The following is a 23,797-nucleotide window of genomic DNA, read 5'->3' as shown; positions in this document are numbered from 1 at the left end:
GCCACAGTAATTTCCCCATATGTCAGGATATTAAAAGGACTTTATGAACAGGATCCTGCAGAAGTTTATCTACTTTACCAAGGACAATCCAGTATTGACATGCTCTCTGTGAAAGCTACTTCTGTTGCTATAAGTAGAAAAACAATTTTGAAATCTTTCACATCAATATACCTGCAATGTAATGAGAAGGTCAGGAGTTCGGGCATTTGTGTTTTATTCTTTCATCATAAGGGATTAGAGCCATAAGCATATTTGAATTATATTTATATAGATAGTAGAATCTTATTCAAAGCAAGGTCAGGAAATGTTCCAGTTGCGAGGGCTACTGCTCTGGATGGTGCACTGTGGCAGTTGCCATCATCTGCCAGGTGCTCTTGTGTTGCAGCCTACAATGATTGTAGCAGTATTGGGAGCAGTTTTGGGCCCCATATCTGAGAAAGGATATGCTGGTTCTGGAGTGGGTCCAGAGGAGGTTTATGAGAATGATCCCAGGAATGATTGGGTTAATGTATGATGAGCATTTGATTGCACTGGGCCTGGACTCTCTAGAGTTTAGAAGGATGAGGGGACACCTCATTGAAACTAAATGAATAGTGAACGGCCTGGATAGAGTAGATGTGGAGAGGATGTTTCCACTAGTGGGAGATTCTCAGAAAAGAGGCTATAGCTTCAGAATAAAACGAGGTTCGTTCAGTAAGGAGATGAGAATGAATGTCTTTAGTCAGAGGGTACTGAATCTATAGAATTCATTGCCACAGAAGGCTGTGGAGGTCAGGTGAAGGGATATTTTTAAGGTGGAGATTGCTACATTCTTGATTAGTACAGGTGTCAGGGGTTATGGGGATAAGACAGGAGAATGGGGTTGAGAAGAGAAGATAGATCAGCCATGATTAAATGGCAGAGTAGACTTGATGGGCTGAATGGCCTAATTCTGCTTCTACAACTTATGAATTTATGAATGATCAAACATTAAAGTGACTGGATTGGCGAATCAGTGTGAGCAGGAGTTGGTGCATGAAAATGAAATGGACGATCAGGAGCTCTCCCTCCTACCTTTCCAGCATCAATGTATGGGGCCTGCCAACCCAATGCCCATGTCCCACCAACACCACACCAAACAGCCACAGCAAAGGCAGATGAAGTCTTTCAATGAACCTTCTTCAGCATACCTCTTTAAATCTGGATAAATTGAGTGCCTTTGAAGTAAAATTTACCAAAACTGGTTACCAAACCTGCAGCAGAGCAGCATATCATTTTATAAATAAATAGCGTGTATTTCATTTCAATATGGCCCAATTTTAATATTATACTAGACTAAGTGGGACCCGTTGGATCCCTGTCACACGGGAGGCCTGGTCCCCCAATGTAACCTGTTCCCCGACACAATATTCCACCACTCACCCGTTCCACAATGCAACCCGTCCCCCCAATGCAATATTGCACCACTCACACATAGCCCCTAACTGCACAGGCACGGCTCATTTCCCCTCATCCCCGAGCATTCCTTCCCCTCCTCTTCACCCTCCCTCTTCTTTCCCCTCTCCTCCTCCCCTCCCCCAATCCCTCTCACCTCTCCCTCCCTCTCCTTTCCCCTACCCTCAGTCATTCCCTCCCTCCATAACTCCTCTCCCCTCCCTACCCCCCTCTAACCCCCACTCCTCACCTCCCCACTATCCCTCTGGACCTCTCCCACTGCCCTCCTCTACCTCTATTCCCCACTCCCTACCTCCCCCATTTCCCCCTTCTCTCCCTCTAGTCCCCCTCTTCCCCCCTCTCCCTCCCCACCCCTTCTTCTTTCTCAGTCCCTCCTCACCTCCTCAAGATCTTTCCCCTCTCCTCCTCCCCTCCCCCAATCTATCCCTCACCTCTCCCGCCCTCTCCTTTCCCCTACCTTCAGTCAGTCACTCCCTCCCTCCCTCCATCCATATAAAGCAGCATCTGCAGTTCCTTCCTCCACAGGTCATTCACTGTTAGCTGTGGTTTAGATCAATTTGACTTGACGATTGAACCAGTTTGGATCGTGTGTGTATGTGTGTGTGTGTGTGCGAGTTACTCAAACTCCGCACAAACTGCTCGGCCACCCTGCAGCCCGACTCTCCCTCCCTCCTTCTACCCACTCCAGCTCAGCCGCCGGCTGCTGCCGCTGCCAGTGGTGGGGGAAATGATAGACAAGTTACCATGAGGAGGGGAGAGAGGAGTTTGTGAGTGAGGCGGGCCAGGCCGCCGCCAGTGGGGCAGTAAGGGGCGCCGCCATCCCAGCCGTGGCATTGGCTAACAGGAGAGGAGACCAATCTGCGTGGCGCTGACTGAAGGAATCTGCGCACGCGCGGTTTTTAAGATTTTTAAACCTGGATAACTTTTATAATATACCACCGATCGTAACGAAAGGTTGCACTCGCAGCACTGGAGAACGGTGAGTAACCTGGCGAAAAACCGTAGCGCTATTGTGTGCCATTTTTGCGCAAATAGAAAAACCCTGCAAACCGGAAGAGCACAAGATCAGAGTTTTAGTTATGTATAGATTTTATCCAATGAAAGACGGCTTTGAAACTAAACACCGACATTCTCTAATAAGAAAACATAATTTATTTCAGTAATGTACGTTAGTCAAAATGAAATAAAAAGTATACAGACAGGAAGCACTTGAGTTTTAAGTGGCCTTTTCAGGGTTATTCATTACACACTAACCAGTAATGGTTAATCAATAAGAAAGACTTGCAGTTTTGCCTTCACATAAGCAAAGTCTCTGGAGTCCGCATTAACATGAGCTGCACCTTATCTATTTTACTCACCTGCCAATGTAAGGAAGGGAATTAGCTTAGTGTGTGGACTCAGAGTGCCACCTATTGCTCTTATGAAAGTAATCATTTAAATTGGATTTTAATCTTCTCAAACAATTCCATATCTTGGGACAAGTATGGAATGTTAAATAGATATCTGGTCATAAGTGCCTGGAATTCTAATTTCACCCATCGTGAATATTTTCTTATTTCCATGACATTGCTTTTGTTATATTGGTATCTTTATAATCTCGGGGGACCTTTTTACATTCAGAGAATAGATAAGGCCACAGATTAATGTCAAAGCCAAAAAATGCCATTTCAGACAGTACACACTCACGCAGCTCTACACAAAAGCGTTGCTTTGGTTTTTGTGGTCTTGCCTTAAGAGTGACATTTGAAACTTCTGACTCAAAGGAGAAGGTGCTTCAAAGACAGAACTGATCATTAGCATACTGGAGATGCACGGCGGCAGTGGGGTACAGCTGCCAGAGACCCGGGGACGATCCTGACTATGGGTACTGTCTGTACGGAGTTTGTACGATCTCCCTGTGACCGCATGGGTTTCCTCCATGGGTATCCTCCCACACTCCCAAGATGTACAGGTTTGTAGGTTAATTGGCTTCTTGAAATATTTTTAATTGTCCCTATTGTATAGGATAGTGCTAGTGTATGGGGTGATCGCTGGTTAGCACAGATTTCGTGGATCAAAGGGCCTGTTTTCACGCATTTATCTCTAAAGTCTAGTTTAAAGACTAGATGCTTAGACATTTCTTGAGATGCCCATCAGAATGTACCAAGGTTGTCCAATAAGGTTTCAGTGTGGTAGAATCCAGGATAATTGTACAACAAGTGTTGGAATTCTGAGGAACCAGGTGAAGAAATAATGGGTTTCTTTGGAAAATTAGAGCAAAGATGAGGGAGATGAGGGGGAAAATAATGAGGGCACCCATCGCCAGCAGTAGACATTGCTGCTCATGGTTGCCTTTGTGTTCTCTTAGTCTGCACTGGTGCATGTATGTCACGAATGGTTATTCAAATCAGTGAAGAGGTACATGTGTGGACATTGAAATGATACCGTACAATGCACAGTTCAGACGTTAACATGTGAACATATACCTGTCCATATGTTTTTGAAACATTGTGATAGTACCTGCCTCAACTACCACCCCTGCCAGCTCAATCTATACACCTACCATCCTTTGTGTAAAAAAAGTTGCCCCTCAGGTTCCCCGTCACCTTAAACCTATGACAAATAAAGGATTCAATTCAATTCAATTCAATGTACTTTGGTTCTTGATTCTCCCACTCTGGGTAAAATACTGTGCATTTACCCTTTACATTCCTCTCATGATCCTCGATAAGATCACCCCACATCCTCTTCTAGCCTGCTCAACCTCTCCTTATAGCTCAGACCCTCGAGTCCTAACAACATCCTAGCAACATCCTTGGAAATCTTCTTTTTGCTCCCTATTCAGCTAAACAATATATTTCCTTTAACAGGCTGACCAAAACTGAACACAGTACTCTAAAGTGGCCTCACCAATGTATTGTACAACTGTAACATGGCCTCCTAACTGCCATACTCAGTACTCTGACTAGTGAAGGGCAATGTGCCGAAAGCTTACTTAACCACCCTATTTACCTGTGACGCCACTTTCAAATAACTACGTCTCTGCATTCCCTCTGCTCTGCAACACTCCCCAGGCCCCTAACATTCACTGTGAAGGTCCTGCCCTGGTTAGACTTCCCAAAATGCAACAACTTGCACTTCTCCATATTCTTCTTCTTCTTCTTCTTGCGTATGGCGTGCACAGCCCAAAGTTGTCGGACAACTTGTTCTATTTGATCTTATTTGATTGTGCACGCCGGGTTGATTGCATTTGTCGAAACAGGGCGGCCCACGTGAAGGTTGCAATCACCCACCCCATTTCTCCATATTAAACTCCATCAACCATTCCTCAGTCCATCTGCCCAACTGATCAAAATCCTGCTGCAAATTTTGACAACCATCTTCACTATCTACAATATCACCCACTTTAGTGGCATCTGCAAACTTACTAATTATGCCTACCAGGGGCATAAGACAATTATCCCCTATGACACCTCAGTAAACTAAATATATTGACGAGAGGAACAGTGGAAGAGCGGTTGAGTTGCTCGCTTACAGCGCTACAGACCCAGGTTTGATCCTGACCTTGGCTGCTGTCTGTAGAGTTTGTACACTGTGTAGGTTTCATCTGGATGCTCCAGTTTCCTTCCACATTCCAAAAGATATGCAGGTTTATAGGTTAATTAGCTTCTGTAAATTGCCCCTCCAACACTTTGTCCTTTTGTGTATTAACCAGCATCGGCAGTTTCTTGTTTCCAAATATATAAAAGGGTCTTCTTTTTGTATAGAAGGACCAATGGCCTAAAATAGGAATATTTAGTTTGCTACTGCGCTGTTAAATGGTTTTAGGTGCAGTCACTGCCTGATTTCGTTGGAGTCGTTTGTGAGTGATATCAAAAGTAGACTAGTTACACCTCTGTTCCAATGAATTCAATGTAGGGTCAGGGATAAATAAACTTAAATTTCCTATTAGTATAATCATATAGTCAGGGGATATGGGGAGAAGGCAGGAACGGGGTACTGATTGGGGATGATCAGCCATGATCACATTGAATGTGTCGAAGGGCCAAATGGCCTGCTCCTGCATCTATTGTTTATTGTCTATCATCATATTATTAAAATTGCCTATTTAATCCATTTGTGCTACTTGCATCAGGCATTTCTTGCTGATCCACCATCCCACCTGGTGGTAGAGCTACTGCCTCACAGCGCCAGAGATCCGGGTTTGATCCTAACTACGGGTGCTTGTCTGTACGGTGTTTGTACATTCTCCCCGTGACCTGCATGGGTTTTCTCCGGGATCATCGGTTTCCTTCCACACTCCAAAGATGTACAGGTTTGTAGGTTAATTGTAGGTTAATAAATGTAAAATTGTCCCTAGTGTGTGTAGGATAGTGTTAACGTACGGAGATCTCTGGTTAATGTGGACTCGGTGGGCTGAAGGACTTGTTTCCCCGCTGTATCTCTAAACTAACCTAAACTAAAACACACAAATGATCCAGAGTCCTGTGTCTCGCAGGATAATGCTGGCTCTTCTGTTGGAGAAAAGACAGATAAAACATTGTGGATAACTAGATGTAAAAGAAGGAACTGCAGATGCTGGTTTAAACTGAAGATAGACACAAAAACCGGGAGTAACTCAGCAGGACAGGCAGCATCTCTGGAGAGAAGGAATGGGTGATGTTTCGGGTCGTAACCCTTTTTCAGACTTGATTACTTCTTTAGTTCTGCTCCACATTTATTTACTCTGCCAGCCGCAGATGTGACCTTCCATTGTAACTCAGGGCAGCAATTAGGTTGGCAAGAGGCGGGAAATGATTTGTGTTATGGTTGTGTTTATAATTTGTTTGGTTGTTTTGTTGTTTGTCTTTTGCACAAAAGTCCGCGAGCCACTTTCATTTCACTGCACATCTCGTATGTGTATGTGACAAATAAACTTGACTTGACTTGACTTGACTTGAGTTGAAAGCAACAGGTTGCTCAACCTCAGCAGCGAAAGGCCTGCGTGTTTTTATCTATTTGGTCTAATTTACATCCTCTAGTCAGTTGCCCAAAGCCATTGATGTAGATCAATTTTTTTTTAATTTCTCTCGCTGCTAGTCATGATTTGTGAATTCAGTAAGGGCAGATTTTCCTTTCCTGAACTGCTGTAATGAATGGGTGTACTATTGTTATTGACAAGAACTGCTTGAGGTACATATCTTCATTCATTGCCACTAGGGGTCAGCACTGAGCCCTGCAGCATTCTCACCAGCAAGCAAACAATCCACCAGCAAGCAAACCTATTTTGCAGATACTGGATCCTTGGAAAACCTTAGGTCCAGAAGAGACTAAACTTCGCTCTTAGCTATGGAAACCTTTCTATGTAAAGCCTTTCTGAGATACAATTTCCTATTGCTGTAAATCTTGATCTCCTGGTCCACTTTGAAAGATGATTTTGCTGATGGATTTGTTCTGGCTAATTGTAAGCTGCACTTATATAAAGGTATAATGTGATGCAGTATGAGGCAAAACAAAACCAGAGGGCCAGCATGGAGATGTTTGGCTTTTACTCAGTTGATGCAGGAAGGATTTAACTCAAATTATGCTCCTGACACCCATTGGAAAGTTTGTGCTAAATGAGGTTAAGTTATTGTGTGCACTAGCTGAAAACTTTCATAACCAACACTTAACTGACAAAATGGAATTTACCGAAAGCTGGCCCATGACCTATGTTCTATGGCCTGTAAATAACGCTGTACAACAGACTTCAACCCAGCTTCGGGATGCAGCAAGAAAAAATTGCTCTTTTTTTTCATGGTCTCTTACTGCTCTGATTAATTACGTTGCTCTCAATTTTGCGCCATCATTGATTTCACAGGTCTCTTGCCCGCATCTGCAAATTTGCACTTCAGTCACACTTGTTGCCTGCCAATAGTACTGCAATAATCAAATCAAATAAAAACGTTATACATACCAGAAACAGGGCCTTTTTCCCAACTTGTCCAACCTTTGTCTCTTTTCTCACCTCACAACAAACATGCTGCTTTAATCTAACCCATATCTTCTTTCATCGATGAATTAAACACCAAGATGCACAGAAATAGCATAGTAATATTTAGGAGCACGTATAGCTCACAAAGTAATCTCATGACATTAGACCACAGTCTACTTTAAACAGTGAAGTAATGTAATGTCATACAGCATGGAATCAAGCCCTTCAGTCCAACTTGTCCATGCCACCCAAGATGCCCCAACTACACGTCCCATCTGCCCATGTTTGGCCCATCTATCTATATTACTAAAAGTCTGATCTTGACCGCTTTTGGCCCACTGTGCTGTGCGAGAACGCAGCCACTTACGGCCGTCATTTTTGGCCACCTCGCTCAGAACCCCCCCTCTGCCTTCCGGGACCAGACGATTTTTCCCATCGATGAAATATCAGAGAGAGATATTAATGTTTTTACAAAATTCCCCATTCTCTCTGCTGCCCCCGCTGGCGGCAGGGGGGAGGGACTATAAAACCCGGAAGTCTAGTCCCTCACTCAGTCTCTGCCAGACCCAGGAAGCGAGAGGGTCACGGCTCTCTGAGCTGCGAATAACACTGAATACACGTCTACTCCATGATGAGTCCCCTCGATGTGGCAGTAAGGTGGCTGCTGCCCAATTGTTTGCCTCGCCTTTTTAACAAGTTTGTGTTCACAAAATGAATTTTGGTTGTCGGGTGGCTGCTGCCCAATTGTTTGCCTGGGCTTAAAATCGTTGCAACAGTTGGCTGCCAGCCCAAGAATGCATTTGGCCCACAATGTCTATACTAGCCCTCTGGAAAGCAGTACCTTCGGCCCGCAACACCCGTACTAGCGTGACAGAAAGCTGCACACCCCCCCACCACCCCCACTTGCGAGCAATATTGGAATTGGTGTAGAGGTGAAATATTGCGTTGGTGACCAGCCCTCCCGTGTGATGCTGGGACCCAACGGGTCCCACTTAGTCTCGTATTATACTAAAACTTTCTTTGTGGCTGTATGTGTGTGTCAATCTGGTTAGTTTTCTTATTTTCTTCCAAACGCTATGCCACAACCTTCCCATATTCATACATTCTACTCACATTTTTTTTTTCCCGTTGAGGCGATAATCATCTTCCCGTCATATTCTTACCTACATTTCCCAGGTTTTTCATAATTAAAGATTTTAAAACAGCCTGAAACCTCACCCATTTTCTGACCGAGTGATGTCACAATGCACTCTCCAGCGCTCCAATGGCACTTTCCAGATTTTCAAACAATTCCGGGAGGGAGGGCACTCCAGCACTCCAAAGACAACTCGCAAAGCAGGACCGGACACTCTGGGAGGGAGGGAGGGAGGGAGGGGCACTCAAGCGCTCGAGAGGAGTGGCAGCAGCTGCTGACGCCCGAGGCCCACCGCCCGAGGCCCGACGCCTGGTGGGGAGGTTGGTGCTGGAACTGGAGTGAGCGTCGAGCCCGGGGCTTGGGAAGGGGCCGTGACTGGGGCCGAGAAAGAAGACGCCGCTGGAACCAAGGACGAGTCTGGATCCGGGGTCAGGGATGAGTACAGGGCTAGAGTCTGCAACCAGGACCGGGCCAAGTACGAGAACAAGGCCGAGTTCCAGGCCCTGGCAGGGCCCTACAACGTGGGTAGGTCCTGGGGCAAGGAATGGCAGTGAGGGGAGGAGGTTGAGGGAAATGAGTAGGGTATGGGGAGGGGGGGGGTGGGGGGAGGGGATTGGAGAAAGGAGGGAGATTCCTCCTCCCTATCTACCCTCCTACCCGCTCTGCCCCCTACCCTCTCTCCCCCCCCCCCTCCCTTGCCCTTGCCCTCTCCCTCTCTACCCTCTCCTCCCCACACTCTACCCCCCTCCCTCTACCCCCCTCCCCCTCAACATCCTCTCCCTCTACTATCCCTCTCTACTCTAGTTCCCTCCCTCCCATCTATACCCGCTCCCCCCTCTCTACCCCCTCCCTCTCTCTACCCCCCCCCCCCCTCTCTACCCCCCTTCCTCTCTCTCCCTCCCTACCCCCATCCCCCTCCCCCCCCTCTACCTACCCCCCCCTCTCTACCCCCCTCCCTCGCTACCCACCTCCTTCTCTGCCCCCCCTCCCCTCTCTACACCCCCCTTCCCCTCTCTACTCCCCTTCTCTCTCTACCCCCCCCCCCCCTCCCTCTCGACACCACCACCGAGTAGGAGGGATTTCTGGGGGATGAGGAGAAATGGGCCGTGCCAGCGCAGTTGGGGGCTATGCGTGAGTGGTGCAATATTGCGTTGGGGGACTGGCCTGCATTGGCAGAACGGGTGAGTGGTGGAATCTTGTGTTGGGGGAGCAGACCCAACAGGTCTGCACTTGGTCTAGCATCCTTTTAAACCTTTCCTATTCATGTTTCTGTCCAAATGTCTTTTAAATGTTGATCCAGTACCCACCTCAACTTCCTCCACTAGCAACCTATTCCATATATCCATGATCCTCTGTGAGAAAAAACATCCCCTCAGGTTCCCATTAAATCTCACTTTGAACCTGTCCTCTGGTTCTTGATTCCCCTACTCTGGGTAAAAGATTCTGTCCATCTACCCTATCTATTTCCCTCATGATCTTATACATGTCTATAACATCACTCTTCATCCTCTTCTGCTCCAAGGAATAAACTCCTAGCCAGCTCAACCTCACCCTTTAGCTGAGACCCTCAAGTCCTGGCAACATTCTTGTACATCTTTTTTGCACTATTTCCAGCTTAACAACATCTTTCCTATGGCAGGGTGACCAGAGCAGGGCATAGTACTCCAAATGTGGCCTCACCAATGTATTGTACAACTGTAACATACATTCCAACTTCTACATTCAATACTCTGACTGATGAAAACCAATGTACCAAAGCCATTTTGACCACCCTACCTATGCCACTTTCAAGGAACTATGTACATTATCAGGTCCGTCAGGGGGAATTCCCTCCTTCACGGGTACCATGTAATCCCGTGCTACCTGCTCCATGGTCGGATAGTCGGCAGCTAAACCGTCTCCCCCACCTGGTTTGCCAGGTGAGGAGGGGGCTGTGGACCCCAGCAGGCCAAAAACAAGACCTGTCAAAGGGCGGTTGAGCTTCTAGCGTGCCAACGGCCATCCACACTTCAGTAGAAGTTGCGATCATTGTCGTACATAGCATTGTAAGGAATGATGATAAAGCATGTACACCAAAATCCTACACTACCAGCGGTGGAAGTCCGCAGGAACTGGAGGACAGATATGTGTGGTGCGTCTGTCATCATTCCCGTTGGAAACCAGCAACTCTGCGTCTCTAATATTTTCAACGATGATGAATGAATGAATTAATGTGCGTGCACTCCTGGATCCCTCTGTTCTCCATCATTCCACAGACCCTTGCCATTCACTGCGAAGATGCTGCCCTGGTTTGACTTCCCAAAGTGCAACGCTTTGCACTTATTTGCATTCATTTCCATTAACTTGCCTCAGCCAACTTGCCCAACTCATCGAGATGCTGCTATAATTTTTGATAACCAGATTCGCTATCTACAATACCACTCACTTTGGTGACATCTGCAAACTTATTAATCATGCCTCATAACTATATAACCATATAACAATTACAGCACGGAAACAGGCCATCTCGACCCTTCTAGTCCGTGCTGAACACGTATTCTCCCCTAGTCCCATATACCTGCGCTCAGACCATAACCCTCCATTCCTTTCCCGTCCACATAACTATCCAATTTATTTTTAAATGATAAAAACGAACCTGCCTCCACCACCTTCACTGGAAGCTCATTCCACACAGCTACCACTCTCTGAGTAAAGAAGTTCCCTCTCATGTTACCCCTAAACTTCTGTCCCTTAATTCTCAAGTCATGTCCCCTTGTTTGAATCTTCCCTACTCTCAGTGGGAAAAGCTTATCCACGTCAACTCTGTCTATCCCTCTCACCATTTTAAAGACCTCTATCAAGTTCCCCCTTAACCTTCTGCGCTCCAAAGAATAAAGACCTAACTTGTTCAACATTTCTCTGTAACTTAGTTGCTGAAACCCAGGCAACATTCTAGTAAATCTCCTCTGTACTCTCTCTATTTTGTTGACATCCTTCCTATAATTAGGTGACCAAAATTGTACACCATACTCCAGATTTGGCCTCACCAATGCCTTGTACAATTTTAACATTACATCCCAACTTCTATACTCAATGCTCTGATTTATAAAGGTCAGCACACCAAAAGCTTTCTTTACCACCCTATCTACATGAGATTCCACTTTCAGGGAACTGTGCACAGTTATTCCTAGATCCCTCTGTTCAACTGCATTCCTCAATTCCCTACCATTTACCATGTACGTCCTATTTTGATTTGTCCTGCCAAGATGTAGCACCTCACACTTATCAGCATTAAACTCCATCTGCCATCTTTCAGCCCACTCGTCCAACTGGCATAAATCTCTCTGTAGACTTTGAAAATCTACTTCATTATCCACAACCCCACCTATCTTAGTATCATCTGCATACTTACTAATCCAATTTACCACACCATCATCCAGATCATTGCAGTACATGACAAACAACAGTGGACCCAACACAGATCCCTGTGGCACCCCACTAGTCACTGGCCTCCAACCTGACAAACAGCCATCCACCATTACTCTCTGGCATCTCCCATTCAGCCACTGTTGAATCCATCTTGCTACTCCATCATTAAAACCCAACAATTGAACCTTCTTAACCAACCTTCCATGAGGAACCTTGTCAAAGGCCTTACTGAAGTCCATATATACAACATCCACTGCTTTACCCTCATCAATTTCCCGAGTAACCTCTTCAAAAAATTCAAGAAGATTAGTCAAACATGACCTTCCAGGCACAAATCCATGTTGACTGTTCCTAATCAGACCCTGTTTATCCAGATGCTTATATATATTATCTCTAAGTATCCTTTCCATTAATTTGCCCACCACTGACGTCAAACTAACAGGTCTATAATTGCTAGGTTTACTCTTAGAACCCTTTTTAAACAATGGAACAACATGCGCAGTACGCCAATCCTCCGGCACTATTCCCGTTTCTAATGACATTTGAAATATTTCTGTCATAGCCCCCGCTATTTCTACACTAACTTCCCTCAATGTCCTAGGGAATATCCTGTCCGGACCTGGAGACTTATCCACTTTTATATTTCTCAAAAGTGTCAGTACTTCCTCTTCTTTGAATCTCATAGTTTCCATAGCTACTCTACTTGTTTCCCTTACCTTAGCTACTCTACTTGTTTCCCTTTGGATAACTTCTCATCCAAAACTTTGACATAAACCATAAACGGCAACAGGCGAAACACCAATCGCTGAGGCACACCACCAGTCACCAGCCTCTAGTCCAAAAACAACCTTCCACCATCACCATCTGCTTCCTTTCATGAAACCACTTCTCTATCCAGTTGGCTAGTCTCCCTGGATCCCATGCAATCTAACCTTCCGGAGCAGCCTACCATCCCATGCGGAATCTTAACAAATACCTTGCTGAAATCCATGTAGACAATATCTACAGCTTTGTCCTCATCAACCTTTTTGGTTATTTATTCAAAAAACTCAATCAAACTCATGAGTTACAATCTCCCAGGCACAAACTATGCTGACTATCCCTAATCAATCCTTGTCTATCCAAATGCATGTATATCTTATCACTCAGAATACTCTCCACTCTCCAATTAATAAGTTTGTTTCATCATCTAAACTTCCTTACGTCCACCCTACCTTTCCCTTCACTCTAACAGAAAAATGCAGACGTTCGATCCGGCTCGCGGTTTCATCATTGACGGTCGATCCAGCTCAAGATTTTTCAGGCGAGTGCCCTCGAGCTTGAAGGTTGGAGACAGTCGCTGAAAAGTCGCGTTAGTGGGACAGGCCCTTTAGGCTATTTTTTAGGCGACGACTAGGCTGTCACCACATGGTCGCGAGGGTGTTGCCTGTATGGTCGTGAGTAGTCTCCTCAGTTGCCCAAAAAATCATAGCGTTTATTTGATCGCCGCTGGATTTTGAAATGTTCAAAACATTTTGGCGACAATCGGCAATAGCTGGCTTGACACCAATGAGCGTGGCTTGACTTCTCCTGACGTAGTTGCTGTTGTAGGTTGTCGCCAGGATGACGTAGGTTGTCACAGTGCTGACCAGTGAATTCCATTGGCGACTATCTACGTCAACCTACGTCAACCAGCGACAGGTACCGGCGACTGAATTGTCTTAAGTTGTCTTCAGTTGTCACCGACAGGGTCGTAGCTTGTCGTGGGTGGACATAGGTTGGCGTAGGTGTGGTTCTAAGTGGACGTCCTAATTGATTGCCGGTTGTCGATAGCTTGCTGTAGCTTGACGTCGACTAGGTGTAGACATTGTCTTTAAAATTGTCATAGGGGGGTCCAGTCGCCAGTTTTACGGCGATCTGCTACAACTATGACAGTCGCCGAAAAAAATCACCTAAGTGGGACAGGCCCATCAGGCTTTTATTATAGTTAGGCTATAACTAATTTTAAGCAGTTATTCAAAACACAAAAATAGCTTGAATAATATTGAAATATGGTTACTAAGTTGACCAGGATCTCTATCATTCCCAAGCTTTCGATTCCTATCACATTTATACAAACACAACCCAATTAAGAGAACACAATTAAATCCACAGTGTTCATAGCAAATGTATTAAAATAATGAATAATCTCTCATGTTTATTTCAATACAAAATTGGATCAGTAGTTACAAATACAAATCCTAATCCAAGTTGTAATTCATAGAATATGGATGTCTTCAAATCACTATCCATTTTACAAATACCAACTTCTTAAGAAAAATGCATAAGATTATAAAACATGGCTAATAATTTTAAATGCCTTATGGAAAATTCACATTTTAAGGACAAGGATTTAATTCACAGAATAACATTCATATCAAAGCAGCTTAATAATCTATGAATAAATCCACTCAAAATACCACTGCACATTGTTAGCGACTTTGAAAATGAGAGGCTAGAAAAAATAGTTTGTACATATCAGCACATCTGAAATGTCAGACCCAATGTAACCAATGCATCTGGCCTATGTAGATATACACCCGTCAAATTGCAGATACATTTGAAATTGTATTTGAAAATATGGTGCCTTTGATACAAAAATATTAAAAGATATTCAGCTTTACTGTTCCTGCAATTTATAGATTTGTTTGACTTGAAAACTAGTGTTGTTGGCAAATTTACTGTAAATTGTGGTCTTTAAAGCTTATGCGTTAATTGCTGAAACTTAAAACTATATAGTGGATGGTTAAATTTTAAACAGAAATGGTCGCCCAACCAACAGAAATGCGGGTGTTTGAAATGTCATTGTTATCCTGTCGGTACATCATGTGCACAGTGTAACAGTGCAAATATCATTTTCTTCGCTCCAGTTACAAGCCTCATAAAATTTATCTAACATTTCATTCACACTGTGTTTAACCAGTGTGCAAAAGAAAGCAGAAAGGGCAATGATGGGAGTAATTACATTTCTGCATGTTCAGAGACAGAAATTAATATTATGCTTATTGTATTAAGGAAAACATTCAAATCAGCATGGATTGATGTGCCAGTAGACTTGAGGAGAAATCATCTCTGGTCATCAGTTATTGTGATTGCTTCCAAGAGCATGATTTGAGACCAGCAAATGGCACCTTTCAGTAATTAACTTAGTATTCCAAACATAGTTGAGTACAATACATAATTATTCTATTTTTATAAAATCGACACTACAATGTGAAATCAATCTATTTCACATTGTACTTTTCACAATTGTTGGACCTCTCTTCATCTCTCAATATTCTGCACTTAAATCAGCTTCCATTGTTGCAACATTTCCACTCAGCTGTTGCAAAAATTAAAGTTATAACCATATCATGCCTTGCACATCCATAGAACATCCCTCAAGTCAAGTCAAGTCAAGCCAAGTTTATTTGTCACCTAAACAGTCTATAACAAATAAATTACTTTTAAAGCTGGGTTGCGTTTAGTAAATGCAATAGAAAACTTTTGCATTGCAAGATTACACCAGTAGTAGTAAGATAAATGGCCGGCTGATTCCTTTATTGCAGTTGCGCCATTGAGAAATAAATGTTAGCGCAGACACCAGGCCAATTTCCCTGCTCTTTGCAAAGTACATTGAGATCTTTTGTAGACAAAAGAGCTGGAGAAACTCAGCGGGTGCAGCAGCATCTATGGAGCGAAGGAAATAGGCAACGTTTCGGGCCGAAACCCTTCTTCAGACTGATGTAGGGTGGGGGGGGGGTGGGGGGGGGAGAAAGGAGAAAGGAGAAAGGAAGAGGAGGAGCCCGAGGGCTGAGGGAGAGCTGAGAAGGGGAGGAGACAGCAAGGGCTACCGGAAATTGGAGAAGTCAATGTTTATGCCGCTAGGATGCAAACTGCCCAAGCGGAATATGAGGTGCTGCTTCTCCAATTTCCGGTGGTGCTCACTCTGGCCAGAGGAGGCCCAGGACAGAAAGGTCGCATTCAGAATGGGAGGGGGAGTTGAAGTGCTGAGCCACAGGGAGATCAGGTTGGTTAATGCGGTGGTGTTGGAGGTGTTCGGCGAAACGATCGCCAAGCCTACGCTTGGTCTCACCGATGTAGATCGGCTGACATCTAGAGCAGCCGATTCAATAGATGAGGTTGTGTCATATCCAATTCCCTTTGCATTTCAATGGTTGTTTAGTTTAGATCATGTGCTGAAATCCCTGGAGTGAGACATGAATGGGCAACATCTGATCCAAGGCCAGCACATTTGACAAGTAGATTCTCTTGTGTACTGATAATAGATTCTCTCGTGTACTGATAATTCTGCACTAAGACTCCTGCAACTGGCTATGTGAACAAGTACGTGTTCTTGCATTTACTGATAATTCAAAATTAGGAGGGTCACACTCTCCACTCCGAAAATAGATTCTGATTCTTTTAAAAGCTGGATTATTAATTGGCATTGTACAAATACAGTCCATTCAAGAAGAGTAAAATGATCCATTTAATGCAAAGAACAAAAATTGAATCTTGATTAATAATGAATTGGCAAAAAAAAGTAAAATTGGGGAAAATGTTCACTTTATAATAGACCCATGTAATATCCCTGGATTTTCAAATAATTGCAACTTACATTTCAGTGATCTTCGTATACAGAGATAAATTTACAAGGTGGTGTTTAAATGCACATTAAGCAGCAAAGAAAAGACTTGATGGGTGCTGAAGCTGAGGTCAAAGATGGAGATCATCATCAAAGGGCAAGTGCATTGTGCTTCAAAAAGCAATAATCAATAGCAAGGCAGATAATGATCTGGAAAGAATAGACACAAATTTTCAAATATCAGCCGATCATTAAGATAATAGTATGAGGATGTGAAAAGATTTGAGTGTAGATGATCAGAGGCAAGGACAAATCTGTATATTCCCTTAGAACATGGGTATCTGGGGTGGATGAGGACTTGGGCCACAGATTGGCTACTGCAGTGTAGAAACTTGTAGGGTCGGTGCAAAGAACATTGAGTAAATCAATAGTAATATTGCATTTCAACTGCAAGGCAAAGGAACCAGAGGTTAAAATGACCAACTCTATGGAGATGACGGAAAACATTCAGAGTAAACAAATAAGTTATGGCAACAGATAATGGTGCAAAAAATTGTGGATTTGGGAAGTGACGGAATTGAGATGCAAAAGTATAGTTATTAAAGGAGCAAAAATGAATAGAGGACTGCTTATTGACAAATAGGTTGAGGTCAATTCTGTTATCTCTATATTACTAAAAGTCTTATCTTGATCGCTTTTGGCCCACTGTGCTGCGATATCCGAGAGAATGCCGCCACCAACGGCCGTCATTTTTGGTCACCTCGCTCAGAGTCTCCCTCCGCATTCCGGGACCAGATGATTTTTCCCATTGATGAAAAATCAGAGAGATATTAATGTTTTTTTTAAATCCCCATTCTCTCTGCTTCTCCCGCTGGCGGCAGGGGGAGGGACTACAAAACCCGGAAGTGTAGTGCCTCACTCAGTCACTGCCAGACCCAGGAAGCGAGAGGGTCACGGCTCTTTGAGCTGCGAATAACACTGAACGCACGTCTACTCCATGGTGAGTCTCCTCGATGCGGCTGTAAAGTGGCTGCAGCCCAATTGTTTGCCTCGCCTTTTTAACAAGTTTGTGTTCACAAAATGAATTTTGGTTGTCAGGTGGCTGCAGCCCAATTGTTTGCCTTGGCTTGGCTTTTAAAATTGTTGCAACAGTTGGAAGCCACCCCAAGAATCCATTCGGCCCACAATGTCTATATTAGCCCTCTGGAAACCAGTACCTTCGGCCCGCAACACCCATACTAGCGCAACAGACAAGCCCCATACCCCTCCCCCCCCCTCCTCCACTGGCGAGCAATATTGGAATTGGTGGAGAGGTGGAATATTGCGTTGGTGACCAGCCCTCCCGTGTGATGCTGGGACTCAACGGGTCCCACTTAGTATAGTTCTATTTATAAATATTAAGAAAGTAATAAACAGATTGGAGGATTATGGAGGAAGAAAAGTAAAGGAACATGTATATGTGAAACATGGCCTATTGGATTCATTGTCTCACCTCTTGAGGCAGAAATTGGTGGGTTCAGGTCCCCTCACAACCCCTGAGTACATAAATCTATGCTCATATTTCAATGCAGAACTGAAGGAGTATAACTTTTGGATGAAATGCTAAACCAAGGCCTCACCTCTTCTCTGATCAAGATATAAAATTCCCAAAAGAACTATTCAAGGAAGAGCAGGATCATTTGCTGATGTCTCCCATCATTTTAGGAAGTAAATGTCCCCCCCTTCTGCCCTCACCACTTTTTACAGGGATGCCATTGAGAGCATTCTTACCAGCAGTCTCTCAGTCTGGTATGGCAGTTGCTCTGCTGCTGACCAGAAGGCACTACAGAGAGTGGTGAGGACAGCGGAGAAGATCACCAGATCTCCCCAACCTGCAATCCAGGACTTATACCCATCTCGCTGTCGCAAGAGAGCAACCAATATCATCAAAGACACCACCCACCCAGCACACAAACTGTTCACTCTCCTACCATCTGGCAAGCGCTACCGCAGCATGCGGAGCAAAACCACCAGATTCAAAAACAGCTTTTTACCTCAGGCCATCAGACTACTCAACACACTCAAGAAAATTCCATGAACATTACACAAACAAAGACCAACTGTCTGTCAAAATAACTTTAACTCAATGTCTGCAGTATGCTATTTGCACTTTTCTATATTGCACCTTTTATTATTGCACCTTAATAACATACCTCAAAATTTTACTACATTCTGGCACACTGTGAATATTTTAAATAATGTATATTGTCTATTCTTATTGGTATATTGTCTGTCTGTGTTATAAATATTACTTGCACATTTGGAGTATGGGGAAACGCAATTTCAATCCAATTTATTTGAATTGACAATAAAGTTTACTTTGAACTTTGAAAGTTTACTTTGAACTTCAGTTATTGACTTTCAGCTCTCTGTGGGGGTCTGCCTTGTGAAAATTGGCAGCCACATTTATACATTACAACAGGAAGAGAATTAAGAAGAAATTACTTTATGCAAAAAATAAACTGCTGGAGAAACAGCGACTGGGCAACATCTTGGGGGGGAAATGGACAGATTGATGAAGTAGAGGAGTGATAGCTGAAACACGATTATATGCACTGAACTATTATGAGCTGGAAAGTACTGTCTGTAAGAGGGAAAACAGATTGAATACTATCTTATAACAGAAAATTGTGCAAATACTTGAGATAAGGAACAAAAATGTGGTAATTAGTGGATAACCTTTCGATGGCCTGCCATTAGATTCAATGTTGTGATTCTGTAATGGTGTTCTACAATTCAATAATTGTTTGCTTTGCATTTTGTGGTGTTCCAGGATCATTAAAGATGCTATATAAATAAATATTTTGTTTTGTTTTCCATATGATGTTGCCACGGGTTAGAGATATACAATGTTAGCACAATGAGTTCTCCTCTGCCCTAGTCAAAAGCCTGCCATCCTTCAATGCCAAATCTCACACATGAATAACTTGAATAAGAAATGGACATCACCAAAACAAACATCACAAAAGATCTGAAGAATGTCCCAACCCAAAACATCGTCTATTCATGTTCTCCGGAGATGCTGCCTGACCCGCAGAGTTACTTCAGCACTTTGTGCCTTTTATGTAAACTAACATAGACTATTCCTTGTGTTGTGTCACCAATACTTTGTTGATCTGTACTCCAGGGAAGGTCACTGCCCCCATACCAAAGGCAATTGGATAGAGAAAGGCAGAGGAGTTTAAAGGATGGCATAGAGGCAAGGTCACCTTTTCAAGGACAGGACAAAAAAGGGAATAGTGCAATTGCTTTAAATTCAAGGTCACAAGCAAGTTCTATTGCAGAAGGATCAGATGAAGAGACAGTCTGTGGATAGAGGCTGATGGGCATACAGAGTGAAATATTGAGCTTTACAAAGTGTGCCAGAAAGAGTGATTTCAATGTCACGGTGCTTTGAGGGGATCACATGGCATAGGGCTTCATAGAGAGCCTGGAATTTGCCCTTTCCAATGTGAAAGTTGTGGCCATCACCGTCAGCAATTTTTTGAGAGGCATTTTGAACAATGACACTTGCAGCAGTGATGGCAGCAATCTAAGCGTCTGTGCCAGATGACAGCTGTACTGCAATGGAAGTTGAGATGTTCTGTCAAACTGGAGCTAGCCATCACATTCATATTGGAAAGGTGAGGTCCTATGGCTCCATGCAAGACCCCATGCAAACCTGTGGCTGGACTCCTTCACAGAGTTTGATGTTGTATGGAGACCCAGTCTGCGGTCTGAAGAAGAGTCCCAATCCAAAATGTCATCAGGGTAAATGTCAGAAGGGTAACGACCTGATATGTTGCCTGTCCAGTTCCTCCACAGATGCTACCTGACTTGCTGTGTTCCACCAGCAGTTTGAATCTTGCTTGACATTATAAGTGTGTTCCTGTCAGGCCAGACGATGGCACTGTTGGTGGGCTTTTGAAGATGCATGTAGTGATCTTGGCTAAAAGATCTCTGAAATCCTGTGGCTCTGTTTTCTTGTCTGTTTGGCTACAGAACTTGCATCGACATAAAACCATTCCAGCTTCAGGAGCTTGTTCCTTCTCTCCTCATTGTCCGAGGCTTAAAGTGCTGCATCTGAAAACCTAGGTACCCCCTCTTGCTAGTATACTGCCATCTCTTTCAACAAGCTACCAACTTTTAGAATGAGATCTATCACCTTCTCCAGCCCAATGCTTATTCCCTTTCAGAGTTGCAGGATCAATGCAAGGTAATTTGAACTGGTCACTCCTGTAGTTGAGCTCTTAACCGCAGTTAACACCAGCTGGAAGCTGAAATCGTTTAACTGAGATGGCACAACAAATTTTATGTGGGTCTGAATCTGGTCCAATGGTCGTGAATTAATCAAATGTACATTTTCAAATTCTAACAAATTTTGCTCTCATGAGAGATTTAGTGTTATTATGGATCTAAGGTGCAAAGTACATATATCCAGAAATTTGGGAGACACCTCTGCCTCATGAAATAAAGCTTTCCCAAGCTCGGAATCAAAACAATGTATGGAAAACAGTGCTCTTAAGTAACTTTCAGTTGAGACTTATTCTCTGCAAAAAGTAGTGAAACGTATGGAACACCAATGAAGGCCCACTTCTCACTGGGCCAGAACTTGATAACTGGGCCCTGCTCTGGGATTTCTGAGACGGCGTCAAAGTAGGCAAAGCAAACACAACCCAGATAGGCAGCAAGACAGATCAAGATGTGCCTGGAACAAAAAGGAAAAGTAAGATGAGAATAAATGCAAGGATTTCTCAAAGTTCTGTTCTTATCACTTCCAGATAATAAACCTGATCAGATATTTTGTATATCCAATCCAATAATCATTCCCCATTCATTCATGTTTTTTTACCCCACATGGATTACCAATTCTATTGCTGATTTAACAAAACACAAAATATATATTATTATTAATTTTACAAATGTATTTGTTGAAAAATACTTATGATTCTCTGCTGTTCATTTCATTTACATTTACAAATACTAACTTTTGCTCATAACCGATAAATTGACATTTGGAGATTTTGTAAGGTATTGTAAAACAATAATATTGTTCAGACGAGATAAAATTGACAGTCTACTTTAGTTGCTTTCCTGAAGTTTGTAAAAACGTTTCAGTCCTGAGGCAAAAGCCTCGAGGTGAACACCACATACCACATAAGGGAAGATGAACATAATTTCAGAGTAACTCTGAAAGTCAGGCAGCATCTCTGGAGAAAAAGGATAAAGTACATTTCGGGTTGGGGCACTTCAAAATAATTGTAGTAGGGAGATTGGGGAAAAAAAATAAAGGGAATAAAAACAAGATAAATCAGGACTCGGTAACAGGCGACCTCAGGAAATTCCCTGAGAGGCAGATTGTTGGATATTTTGATTAATGTTGACCATGAAATATTCCTGCCAACAATGTCATTAATTTGTAATATGGTTATTTGATATTTTTCAATCCATTATTCTGTTGATAAAGGAAGGGTTTTTGACCTGAAATATTAACTGTGTGTCTTTCCTCAGATGTTGCCCAACGCTGAGCATTTCCACTATTTTCTGTTTTTATTTCATTATTTTATTTTCATTATTTTAATACAGTGCATTATGCTTTTGTATAATGGGTCCAGCTGAACGCAGTTCTTTTTTTTTTGTGCCTCGGTGAGTTCAGGTATAGGAGTAAAAGGATTTGATACGCATCTGCTCAAAGCAGATTCAAGTAGATGTGGCCTGTGTTTTACCAAAATACATGTAACAGATAAAACAGCAGTGATATGCATCGCAAATGAAATGGAAATGTGCAGCAATAATGACAATTATAAAATAGTTGGTAGCATCTTGTTTCCCCATATATTGTGATAAAAATTCTGGTTTTGAGAAATGAATGAGTTACAATTTATACAGCAAATCATCAATGTGCAAATTAATCTGAACCATAATGGTATATCCGTCATGAAAGCTCAGTTTTGCCAAGCTACTTTTGGCCCAACTTTCTGTACTATGGTAGTGCGGAAGTTCCATTTGTCTAGGTCCAATGGTTCCACTGAGGGATATCTTGATGATCAATCAAATTTGTTGCAGAGTAACTGCAATTTCATTTATCTGAATCTGGAATAGTAGACATTTTCAATGCTGAGATATTGTTGGACATTTGACCATGATCAGATAATTCTTACCTTAACTCCTACTAAATCCTATTCTCACCAATGTGAATATTATTCAAGGTGTACAACTTTATCTGCTAACAAAATTAGAGACAAATAAATAAATAGAAAGTTAGGAAACTGTAGACAATGTTAGGGACTCTTCCTTTTGGAGAGGAACAATTTGATACTACTACATTTTCTAGGACAGTCAATCACTATCTGCTTACAATTTGACGGAACCCAGTCTCAGCTATTTGCTCCTTTTTAATGATAATGTTATTTCAATATAGAGTCATAGTCACAGCACAGAAATAGGTCTTTGGTCTAATGTCTATGCTGACCAAGATGCTCCATCTAAGCTAGTCCCATTTGCCTGTGTTTGGTCCATACCCCTCTAAACCTTCCCAGCCATTAATTAATTTGTGAAAAACAAACATTAGAAGAAAAATTATTAATGTTATTTCAATCATAATTTGTCAGCATGCATCTCACCAGCCACAATGTAGATATGGAAAGTTGAATGCAGACCAGAGCTCACAGAAAAGATTATCGCTGATCCAGCAGAGTAGTGCTAAAGCCCACCAAAAGCCTGCCAGGAGACCCAGCTTGTATACTCGTATATTTTCACACCTGAAAATGCACAAAACTCAAGTTAAGTAGCGAAAGCCTAAGATAATGCAGCAAAAGCACAATTCTTTTTAGGTGAAATTGAAAAAAAAATGATAACTCAAATAGAAAATATAGTGATGTTTGTACTTTGACAGTGAGAGAATAGCAGAAAATAAGATGAAATTCTATTAGCCGCACATTTCTTCTAACCAGTTTCCCTGTCCCTTGTGGTAGTTACTTCTTTACCAACCAAGGGGTCTGGGACAGTGAATGTTTCAACCAATGCTGATCTTGAACAAACCCCTGAATGTTTGCAATAAACTAAACAATTTACACTCAGACTGAATTCTCACAATTCTTCTGTTGAGATTATGAGAATGTCATTGACTTCAAATGACATTTTATAGATAAAATAATGTATTCCATTCTTTGTTTTCATAAAATGTACAATAAAAGATTAAAAAAATAATGGCCAAATTATATCGACTGACAGCCAGTCAGCAGTTCCATGGAGTTACCAGCTGTCAGTTGTCCATGTTTGTTTA

General features: G+C 42.8%; 1 protein-coding gene across 1 annotated transcript in view; it reads right to left on the bottom strand.

The window, feature by feature from the left end:
• Positions 1-17,813: 17,813 nt before the first annotated feature.
• acer2 (alkaline ceramidase 2) overlaps positions 17,814-23,797 on the bottom strand; it is a 36,337-nt gene continuing 30,353 nt past the window's right edge. The window contains exons 5-6 of the mRNA XM_055632761.1: positions 23,136-23,273; positions 17,814-21,220 (exon numbers count right to left, since the gene is read on the bottom strand). Of these exons, the coding sequence (XP_055488736.1) occupies positions 21,034-21,220; positions 23,136-23,273 (325 nt within the window). The 3' untranslated portion in view covers positions 17,814-21,033. The remainder of the gene's footprint in view (positions 21,221-23,135; positions 23,274-23,797) is intronic.

The sequence above is a fragment of the Leucoraja erinacea genome, chromosome 3 (genome assembly GCF_028641065.1).
Source record: "Leucoraja erinacea ecotype New England chromosome 3, Leri_hhj_1, whole genome shotgun sequence".
NCBI lineage: Eukaryota > Metazoa > Chordata > Chondrichthyes > Rajiformes > Rajidae > Leucoraja > Leucoraja erinaceus.
The sequence above is the reverse complement of the archived record's forward strand: the minus strand, read 5'-3'. Positions and strand labels throughout refer to the sequence as shown.